We start from the raw sequence: 11,420 nt of genomic DNA, 5'->3' as shown, positions 1-11,420 counted from the left end.
CTGCATTCCTGCAGTGTGGCCCATGTGGACACTCAGGGAGGGGTTGTGAAATGGATGGATGGATGGATGGATGGATGGATGGATGTGTGGATGCATGGATGGATGGATTAATGGAGGGAGAAATGAACTCCCATTGTTTCTATGATATTCCAAGAGTGACAAACTGAGAAAGTAGATTGGGCCAACACCAAATAGGAAAGGGGGGAATGAAAGGAGGGAGATTTCTTCTCCAAAACATTGTTTACTCAACCACAGCTATTCAGACAACACAGTAATACCCAAGCGCTCTAGCAGAAGAGCACTCCCGAATACAGTGCAGATAGGGGTAGCCCAGAGGAAGTGTCAATGTGAGGGAAGTTGGTACTAAAGCAGAAGTAGCATGAAGCCTGATCCTATAGACCAGTCGTGATTTACATACCAACAAAAGGGTATAAATTCTTCCCATTCTTGGGTTATGTACAACTAGTGTGACTTCTCCCTGGTCTTTCTTCCAAATGTGACCACAATGAATGTCCTCTAAGATTTACACAGAATGAAAACTTTAAACAACAAGCAGTTACTGAGCTACACTTGTCTTTGTCAAGTTTCTTTTGATGTATTCAGTAAGCTGAAATGCCTAAACCTAAAAAGTTCTCAACATAAGAACAAAAATTCTAAAACTATGTATAGTGACAGAGGGTAACTAGCCTTCTTGTGGGGATCATTTTGCAGTCTATACAGATATCACTTCCTTATGTTGTCCACCCGAAACTAATCGAATGCGGTAGGCCAGTTATACTTCAATTTAAAGAACTAAGTAAATAAACTGAAATGCCAGGAGCACAACTAAATAGAAATCCTACATTTTCAAGATTGTAAATATAGGTGGTCTGATGGAATTACTGGAATTCACTTCAATAATCATTTTGTACAACTGTTTTACAAAGTACTAATATTTATACATATTCAAATGGCTTCTCAAGCAAATCCCTGAAAAGGTAAAAATGTCTATTCCTTTTCCTCAAGTGTGGAAAGCCCTGGTTTTATATTAATCCTCTACGATTTGGCTCCACTGCCGTTTCTCATCAATGGCGCCAGACAGGGCCAACTGCATCCAAGGGGTGGTAAGAATCAGGCTCTTGTTTCTGGAAATCTAAGGACTAAATAGGAGCTGCGATGCTGTTTTACAAGCACAAGACCATTAATCCCCTTACTGTGGATACAACAGCACGTTGTTCCTTTTAGATCACAAGACTTATCCTTGAATAAGTAGGCAGAGGAGGAAATCCATTCCATGCCCTACACCATGGAATTCAGAAAGAAAATGTCATGCCTGGGTTAGACTTCTCCCTCTCTTGCTAAAAGTGATAAATTACCCGAAAAACCAACACTTGAGCAAACTAGGCAGGTACATTTCCCGACTTACGTGGGAAGTAGACCAGGATTTAACCTTAGATTACATTTCCCTAGAAACTACCTTCAACATTTAAAAGTTTCTGTGAAACTATTTTACTAAACCTGGCCTGAACCTTATTGTAATGTGAAAACACCTAGTTGGCATCTTCAAATTCACAAGAAATCTTCAAATAACCTGACCTGATGAAACCAGAATGTTCTATCAGTGAAATTTTTCCATACATCTTCCATTCTGCTTTTAAGGAAATCTGGGAAATACCAAGAAAACCACTTGATATCAGGATTTAAGTAAGGACTTCAAAAGAATTGTCTTGTTTTGGTCACATTTAGTCCACCTTCCTCTCATTTCTCCCAGGCCCAGCTTCCTCGGTGTGGGCGCTATGCCCTGTGAGACCTGGTTTTATCCATCATCCTAATCTCAGGGCCAAGCATGCAGGAGGCTTCAGTAGAGGTTCTTCAATTCTATGGATTGAGCTGCAGCCATGCAGGTCAACAGGCTGGCCTCAGTAGCCTGCAATGCACAAAGAGGTTTCTGTTTCTCACACCTTTGCCTTGGGCTGCTCTATCAGTTCTTTCTCCTTCATTCTTTGACAGCATCTCAAGTAAATGGTGTAGCTTTCCAGTCACTTGTACTTATTAAAGAGTTCAGGGCAGTCGAATCAAAACTGTCTTCCTGCCTCTGACACACAGCTGCTCTCCCTCCGGCAGGGATGTACTCTCCACTGATGTACTCTCCATGCACACTACTTCCCCATGTCTCCCCTTCCGTTCCCCCCCCCCACTTCATTCTCGCTCCTTTAGGGATGGAAAGGAAGATGGGAGAGGGCTGTGGGCATCTAAAGAAGGAAACAGCAAAGTTCTCTTTCCTTAGCCAGGGTTCTTTGTGGATCCCCCAGGCTGTTCCACCATCTGGGGTCCTCTGCTCCGCTGTGGCGGGCGTCCTCAGGTTCTCCATTCAGACTGTCTTGTGGAGCCTCTGCAGACCTGTCTGGGCACCTCTGCACTGCATCCTCCCTGATGCGGATGATGCACTCTGACCAACATCCTCCATCCCACCCTCAACTCGGCCTCCAGTGGGGCACTTCCAGCCTCACACCCCTGCCTCCTCTTGGCCCCGCAGCTGATTCTCAGCCCCAAAGGCAGGGACTCCATCCAGCTCCCTCCAGCAGCCTCCGCTTGGTCCCAGGGATACATTGGAGGGCAGGCTGCTTGCAAAGCTGTCCTCTCTCACCCAATCACTGGAGCTTGAATCAGCCTTCCACCTTTAGACTTCTCCGGCTACAAGGCAGGCCCCAGTTTCTGTTCCATGGTACACCCTCAGTGACTGGCTTCACCATCGTGCACGTTGGGGAGCATCCGACCAGGAAATAATATGCCAGTCTCTCCTCTATGGACAACTCCACGCTCTGTGTGCAGTTCTCGGCCTGACTTGAGGTAGACGGGGACGCAAGCAAAGGTATCACTCAAAGCACGTAATCGCTAGTGTGGCGTGGGCAGCAACTCATCCGAATGGGCCCAGTTGTCAGCACCCCACCTGGCTGCATGTGCAGATGCGCTGGACCCCGTTCCCACCCGGTCCTGTCCTATGGGGAAGGGAGTGGAAATGCCACAGCCCTCTCTGCGGGCCCACACCCCCTGCCTCTCTGACCCTCTAGCTGTCTCTCCCACTGCCCGCTGGGTGAGGGTGACTGGACCAGTTCAGCTGCCCCATCAGTCTTGTGTGGACGCAGCCAGGACCTCTCACTAGGATAAACATCCTCCTGTGTAGCCAGTCAAGGTTATACTGGATCAAGGATCTGCCAACGCTAGGTTGCCAAGTATGCAAAAGCATCGTCAGGAGATCCTGAGCTCTGTCTCACTGGAGGCGGTCAAGCCCGATGTAAGAGATGTGGTAGTAAGGACTGGGTAGAAGGTGGAAGTAAACGAGAGTATTCATTATTCTGATTATGATTTGATTATCCTTAGTGAGTTACTTTTTACATTTTTCAATTCTGTACGTCTCAGGATCTTCAAGTTTTCTGCAATCGTTGTAAAATAAGCCGTGAGGAAAAAGAAGGAAATAAACAGTGATGTTCCAGATCTGGATCCCTGAAGCCATTCTGGAAACGGATACTTGCCGCTGGGTTAGTCCGCTAGGGCTGCTGTAACAAACACTACAGACCAGGTGGCTTAAACAACAGAGATTTATTTTCTCACATTTCTGGTGGCTAGAAGCCCAAGTTCAGGGTGTGGTCAGGGTTGATTTCTTCTGAGCCTTCTTTCTTTGGCTTGTGGATGGCTGTCCTCTCCTGTCGTACCTGGGCTTTCCTCTGCACATCTGTGTCCTCATTTCTTCTTGTAAGGACACCATTCCTATTGGGTGACAGCCCACCTCTATGACCTCATCGTACATTCATTACCTTTTAAAGGACCCTATCTCCAAATACAATCACGTGCTGAGCTACCAGGGCTTAGGACTTGAATATATGCATTTTGAGGGGATGTAATGCATCCCACAGCCGCTACCGTGCAGAATTTATTTTGTCCCTCACTGGCACCAGAAGGCCTTTCTAAGGCAGAAGAGTTAAAACCTGAGCCAGCTGCCAAGCCCCCCGGCGTCTTCCATCCACCCACCTGCTGGAGAGCGGCAGCCTCTCTGCAAAGTCGTTTTCAATCCCATCTTGCATTCTGTGGTGCCCTTTCCCACAGGGGAAGCCTGTTCATGTAAGGATGCAGCCTTCTTTATGGCAGCGTATGGAGAATGGGGCTCAGCAATTGAATTGCAGCTTAAACACATCCCGATTCGTGAGGCAGCCCTCATCACTCAGGCCTGACGGCAGTACTGTTGCCACTCATACCGCCTGTGGCTTTACAGAAACGTCTGTTGACCCTTGATGGAGTTTTGCACTTTATGACTTTTTCAACAGGCATTGGCAACAAAGCCTTCTCTATATTTGTGCAAGTGAAACATGTCTGCAAGTAAACAAGATCAGATATTCACAGACTTATACAATGCTTCAAGTCAAAAAAAAAAAACTCAAACATGAATTTCTCAAAATTCATCTAAAATGTTATGTGTTTAAATTAACTTTTCCTAAGAATAGAAACATCCGATTTAACATAGTCATTTACAAGGTTTAATGCAGGCACCCAGAGGAAGAAATAGTACGATGAACACTGCAATGTGTAAAACCTGGGACAAGAAGAGTAGAAGATAAAGAGACTATTTGGGTAGGGGGTTGTATTGTAAGATGACAAGGGGGCTTTTTTCTTATATTTTTCCTTTTCAATTTTTTGCAAAGCAATCACCTAATTTTTTTGAGAAAAGTTAAACAGTTGTGGAAAGAATGTGCAGTTTAAAAGGTGTATATAAGCACAAATATATTTTTTTCTAAAACTCTATAAAACAGGAATAGAATTCACTTTGGATATAATTTTGTTTTACTATGTACCTCCTTCTTTTAATTTTTTAAATCATGTGAATATATTACCTATTTTTAAATATATATATGTGTGTACACACACATATACCGTATATCATATGTTTATTTTGCTTCCCCAAATGCCACTCTTCTGTTTCATTCTTTATATTCACAGCCCATGCATCATATATTGTGGGTTTGAGGGAGGTCAATAAATAGTGATCCTCTTTATCAGGTTCTGAATCCCTACAGAATTAAGACAAAAGAATGAAGCAGATTGGACACTAAAATAAAAGGCCAGGTTGGAAGACACAACATTAATCAGCAGGTAAGTTTTCTTCCTAATTATAAAAATCGTGAAAGGAAATCAATTCATCGATAGTGTCCCAGGTAGAGCTCAGCTGGAGCATCTACCACACATGCTGGAGTAATATGCAAGATACTTACACCCTATATGCTATGGCACCTACCAACGGAACCAGTCCTCATCTGTAAATAGCACGTCCAGCCTTACAGTTGTATGGGCCTGCCCGTGCAGGGCCTGGTTCTGTACTCAGTGTAGAGAGTAGCAGAGAAAAATGCCTGCTGTCTGAGGGCAGGCCAGCTCCTGAAGAGAAGGGAACCCACAGAGAGGTTCTCCTTCCAGCTCACCAATCAGGTCAGTCATTTCTCTTCTCAAAGGGAAGAAGGAGGGAGGGAAGAGACAGAAACCAGGAGTGGCACCAGAACCACAAATAGAGATAGAAGGATACATTACAAATAGAGATGATTCCTCTGGGAGAATAGAAAAAAATGTAAAACTGTGAAAAGCTGTACCAAAGCTTCTAAGAAAATAACCACGGTGCTACGATAGACGCCAACATTGGCATGAACCTATACATGTGTATCTCCAAAATGAGTGCTGTGGACTGATTTGCTCCCCTTCCCCCAAATTCCTATGCTGAAGCCCTCCCTAACCCCTCCCCGTCATGTGACTGTGTTTGGAGATAGGGCCAATAAGGAGATAATTACAGTTAAATGTCATCATAAGGGTGGAGCCCTGATGGGATTAGTGTCCTCATTAGAAGAGACACCAGAGAGCTTGCTCTCTCTCTTTCCTCCATGCCCCCTCAAGAAAGAAGAGGTCATGTGAGAACTCATGTGAGAACACGGTTCTCATGGTGTCTGCAAGGCAAGAGAAGAAGCCTCAGAATGAAACCTACCTTGCCAGCACCTTGATCTTGGCCTCGCAACCTCCAGAACAGTGAGAAATAGGTGTCTGCCATTTAAGCCACCCAGCGTGTGGTATTTTGTTACTGCAGCCCTAGCAAACTTATACAGTGAGAGAGGAATTCTTTTCTTTTCTTTTCTTTCTACCTACCTGCCTACCTACCTATCTATAGGAGAACCTATATGTATACAATAGGAATGTAGAACAAGCTTATGACACACGAGTACATCTAAAAATTTTTATCATCGTAGTACCTATTGAACAAAGATCATTGTTGGAACATGATACAAACGGCAAGGGGAGCTAGATTACAAAAGTTTTTTTAAATGTTACAATGTGGATCCTTTTTAAAAATTTGGTTAATTATTTTCAAGATAGATTTTTGAATTAATGCATGCCTCAAATAACACTGCAAATAATCAATTAAAATTTTTTCTATTTACTTACTCTGTTGTTTCTCTGTTGGGAACTTTTCTCATGGAGAAAGCCACCATTGCTTTGAAAAGATATTCCTCATTTGTATCCCAGGCATACTAAAAGAGAAGTAAAACAGGAAATGTAAGAGGCATAGGATAAAAAATGGTCCGTTGGAATCTAATTGTGACCACAGTGGTGGTGGTAATCAAGACCTGCCTCTCTCTCTCATCTTTCTCATACACTAAACACCAAAGACCAAGATAAATCATGTCACAATAATGTTCAGGATGGGCTTTCTTGGACATTCTGTCATTCCAAGTGTGGTGTACTTTCCATTGCATTATCTTCTTCACAATCTGCAGTATCAGTAGCCAGTCAACAAATAGGGCATTTGGACATCGTATCCTGAACATATACAGTTGGTTCCCTTCCTCCTTTACTCTCTTCCCTCATTAACTGACTACCTCTCTCAGCTTCCTTTCCTTTACTAACATAGGTACAATTTTTCTTTCCATTTTCTTAGCTGGAAACTTGAGTGTGTGTGCATATTATGGATTTAACTGTGCCCCCCCCCCATTTATATGTTGAAGTCCTAACCTCTAGTACCTTAGAATGTAACTGTATTTGGAGATAGGGTCTTTACAAAGGTGATTAAGTTTAAATGAGGTCATTAGGGTAGACCTAATCCAATATGGACTGGTGTCCTTGCAAGAAGAGGAAATTTGGACACAGCCACATATAGAGGGAAGACAATGTGAAGATACAGAGAGAAGACAGTCATCTATAAGCCAAAGAGAGAGGCCTAGAATAGATCTTTCCTTCACAGACCTCAGAAGGAACCAACCCTGTTGATACCCTGATCGTGGACTGCTAGCCTCCAGAACTGAGAGAAAATAAATTTCTATTGTTTAAGCCACCCGGTTCACAGTACTTTCTCACAGTAGCCCTAGCAAACTAATGTGGCTGACCACATATTTCAGGTGAGTAATCAAGTATAACTGGAGAAAGTCACGTAACAGGGTTTAACTCTAAGTTCATGATGACCTACTCCCAAAGTGCCCAGGAATCCCTTAGGTCTCCATCAGTTTTCTCTCTCTCATGGTTCACAATGGCTGTTTCAAACCTCTTTCAGCTCCCCGCCTCCACCAAACTCAAAGCTTTCCCTTACACCTCATACTCACTAGATGCTCTTTTTTCAAAAGATTTTATTTATTTATTGAGAAAGAAAGAGAGGGAGCATGAGCAGGGGGAGGGGCAGAGGGAGAGGGAGAAGCAGACACCCCGCTGAGCAGGGAGCCCGATGTGGGGCTCCATCCCAGGACCCCGGGATCACGACCTGAGCTGAAGACAAACGCTTAACTTACTGAGCCACCCAGGCGCCCCTCACTAGATGTTCTTATCTCGTAATTTAGAGATACATCCTCAAGTCATCAATTTAAACTTCCCCATCCTCCTGACACCAAACAAAAAACTTCCTCTGTAGACATACATGCTATCCACATCCTCCCCCAAAAGGCCGGCTGTGGTGTTTCTCCTCCTGTCAATGGCTCTTGCATCCACCTGGATTAGGAACACTGCCCTTCTGCCCTTCTCAGAATCTAAGGATATCAGTTTCCCCTCTCCTCCGTACGCTGGACTCTGGCTTTTAGCCATGCTCAAGCCTTCCCATTAAAATGACACCAAAACCAAACCACTGTACTCAATCTTTCTTCTCTACCTACTGCTGTCTCTCTCCTGCCCTTCACAGCCAACATTCTCAAAGGAGTTGTCATACTTGTGTCTTCACCTGTTTGCCATCCACTTATTCTCAACTCCCTCCACTATCTGCTTTCCAGTCCCACCACTCCATAAAGTTGGCTCTCTCTAAAGTTACCAGTGACCTCTACATGACTCAACACAATGAGTGGCTTTCAGGATCATCCTGGTTGGCCTGTCAACAGATCACTTCCTTCAACTTGAAGCACTCTCTTCCCTTTTGTGATACACATTCTGGTTTTCCTCCTGCCTATTTGCCCCCTTTGTAGGTTCGCCTTCTTCTATAAGGGCTTCAGGTTTTAGACCATCTCAAAGCTCTATGCTAGACCTTTCCCTCTTGTCACTCTGTACTTTCTCCCTCAGACTGTCATCTACTCCAGGCTTCCATTATCACCGTTAGGTAAATGACCCAGGAATGCATATCTCAAGCTCACCCTGTCCTTGCCTGCCCAATAATATCTCAGGCTCAACAAATCCAAAATTAAAGCCATGATTTTCTTGTCTGTACCTGTTTCCCTGATTCACCAGTGGGTCACCATCCATTCAGTTGCATAATTAGAAACTAAAGTGTCATCCTTGACTCCTCCTTCCCCCTTTCTCCTTTCTACTCTTATCCTCTCCCAATCTGCCTTCTACACTGTGACCAGAGTGTTTTCCAAGCATCAATTCTATCATAACATCTCTTCCAGAAAGCTCTCACTTGCTTTAAAGATAATCCCAAAACTTCCTAACACGGTCCATAAACTTCTTCCGCCTGACTTCTCCCTTCTGCCCAAACTCATTACATGCCATGCTCTACCTCACTGCTCCAGTTGCAGAGACCTCAGCCTTCCTTCCATCCCATACTCTCACCAAGTTCCTTCCTGTAATAAGCCTTTGCATGTTCTGTTCCCTCTGCCCCTTTTTCTTTTATCCTCTGGCTCACCTCCACTCATATGTTAGACCTCATAGCAAATGCCAAGTACTAAGGCTCCCAACAAGTCCAAAGCCCCCATGTACTTCTCCTTCCTGCAATACTTGTCAAGACTGCACATTTCTACTTCATTTACTGAATGTTTCATTGACAACCAGTCCTCCCAATATCATAAGCTCCACGAGAGCAGGGACAAGCCTGATTGATCTGCCATTGCATCCCCAGGGTCTAGCATGGTGCCTGCCCTCAGAGGACCCTGGGATGAGCAACTACACAGTGGTAGAGAGAATAGATTCTACAGTCAGTCTGTTGGGTTCAAATCTCACCTCTGTCACTTGCTGACCTGAGATCCCGAGCACGTTGCTTAATTTCTTTGTACCTCGGTTTTCTCATTTACCCAGGGAGAATGGGAATGCCGGTACTACCTTCCTCAAAAGGTTGTTGTCGGGGCTGCATGAACCGATGTGAGTAAAGTGCTCAGAAGGGTCCCCGCTGGAAAGTAAACTAAGTTCTCAATAAATGCTGGGTGTTATAATGATCATTACTCATTGAATAAATAAAATAATACATTGGCGGATTGGCCTGCAAACAGAATACGTACCTCTAAGTTTCCTTAGCACTCTTTTATTGCTTCTACCCCGAAGTATCTTAATATCGCCTTCTATTGGGGAAAATTTTCACAGACCACACAGGGATACTAAAACTAGAATTACACAAATCACCTCATTAATTCGACAGGCCGTACTGTTCTTATAGCTACATGAACCTTATGAGTATTTTTTAACTTCAATTTCATAAGCACATATTTCACATTGTTACTTTGATATTTGAGAAGAACTGAAGAAACTTCACATTAGAACTAGAAACTAGCTATGAAAAATCTGATGTGGGTGGAACCATACCATCTTTTAGCTGACAAGAAAACTGAGGCTGACAAAATACAAATGACCGCAACAGTGAGGTGCAGAGCCCAACCCAGACATGAGTACCCGACTTAGGCCCCGCAGCTCCACTGTGCTTGACTGAAATGTTCGAGTTTGCTACATTGTTTTGTGTAATACAAACCTTCACAGATTTTCTAGCACACACTGCAGATTAAAGACTTGAGGCACAATCATTTTTTAAGAATTTCTATTTTACTATTTTTTAACTTTAAGACAATATCAGATTTGAGGTCTTTAGACTTAAACTATATGAGTTTAAGATAACGAGGCAGAGGCTCATTACTAGAGAAAGTAGTATTAGCAAACAAAATTAAAAATGAACATGCAGGTTCTCCACTTACTGCTTTATCTCCCAGAGCTGTTCTGATACTAAGTCTTACTTTAAAAGCATTTTCTGCATCTGCCAGAAAGAAAAAAGAGCAGTATATGATGATAAAAATCTGCCAAAACATGAAGTCCAAACATTTAATCAACTCAAATCAACAGAACACAGATCTTCAGTTAAACTGCCCCCAAAACTGAAAGTTTAACTACAAGCCCCTTAGATGGTTTAAAGTTTTCTTTCAAACTTCTAAAACATTCACAGTCTCAACTTTCAAGCCACAACACGTCTGCAGATTTAGAAAAATAGAGAAACCATTCAAAGACTTGTCAATCATTTAGAAAACTGTTACCCTATTTTTAAGTTTCAAGGCTGCATACCTGGTTGACACAGTTCAGCATGAATAGCAGTCACCAGAAAAAAGAGCAGGCACAACATTCTTTCAGAGTGCAAAGCACAAGGCAAACGGAGGGGAAAAAATCCGCCCTCCACTTAAAGCTGCCTTAGCCATTCTGTGACCCGGATTAGAATATCAGAGAAACAAGCCAGCCCCCACCTAGAAGGTTTAATGATTAAACCCCATTATTCGGGTTAATATTTAAGGAGAAGCAGCCCATCTCCTGTCAGTTATTTACGAAAATCTGTTGGGAAAACAGATTAGTTGTCCTTCCTGAACTGTACCTCCAGAGACTGTTTCTTCTGCTGACTCCAAGTCAGAATCCTCCCCCGCCCCTTCTGTTGTGGCCCAGCTAAGCGCCCCTTGGAAAGAACTGAGCCCTCTCTGGACGGTTTCCTCAGCCTCAACTTTCCATCTTTTCAGGGCTAAAATAGCCAACTCCTAGATAAGCTATCTTAATTTGGAAAACAAACATCACCCCTTTCTTTCCCTGGTGAACAAAAGACGACCTTCCAAGAATGGCCTCACCTGACTCTCACCTCCACAGATATACATCCGTAAACATCCGGGGAGAGTTTCCACCTCAAAGGGAATCGTTTTGGTCAGCCCTAAGTTCTGGTGGTTGTGTAAAGTCAGAGTTAACGATACAGAGCAGTGCTGTCCAGT

The 11,420-nt window shown here is 43.6% G+C and overlaps 1 protein-coding gene across 1 annotated transcript; it reads right to left on the bottom strand.

Annotated features, from left to right (window-relative positions):
- Positions 1 to 3,602: 3,602 nt before the first annotated feature.
- LOC118356572 (collectrin-like) lies at positions 3,603 to 10,865 on the bottom strand. The gene is made up of 4 exons (XM_035725772.1): positions 10,738 to 10,865; positions 10,377 to 10,435; positions 6,454 to 6,539; positions 3,603 to 3,747 (listed from the first exon to the last, which is right to left on the bottom strand). The coding sequence occupies exons 1-4, from the start codon at positions 10,793 to 10,795 to the stop codon at positions 3,603 to 3,605; spliced, it is 348 nt and encodes a 115-aa protein (XP_035581665.1). The 5' UTR covers positions 10,796 to 10,865.
- Between the last annotated feature and the right edge of the window lie 555 nt (positions 10,866 to 11,420).

This window comes from Zalophus californianus, chromosome X (assembly GCF_009762305.2).
Source record: "Zalophus californianus isolate mZalCal1 chromosome X, mZalCal1.pri.v2, whole genome shotgun sequence".
Lineage (NCBI taxonomy): Eukaryota > Metazoa > Chordata > Mammalia > Carnivora > Otariidae > Zalophus > Zalophus californianus.
Note: the sequence above shows the minus strand (reverse complement) of the source record. Positions and strands in the feature narration are given on the sequence as shown.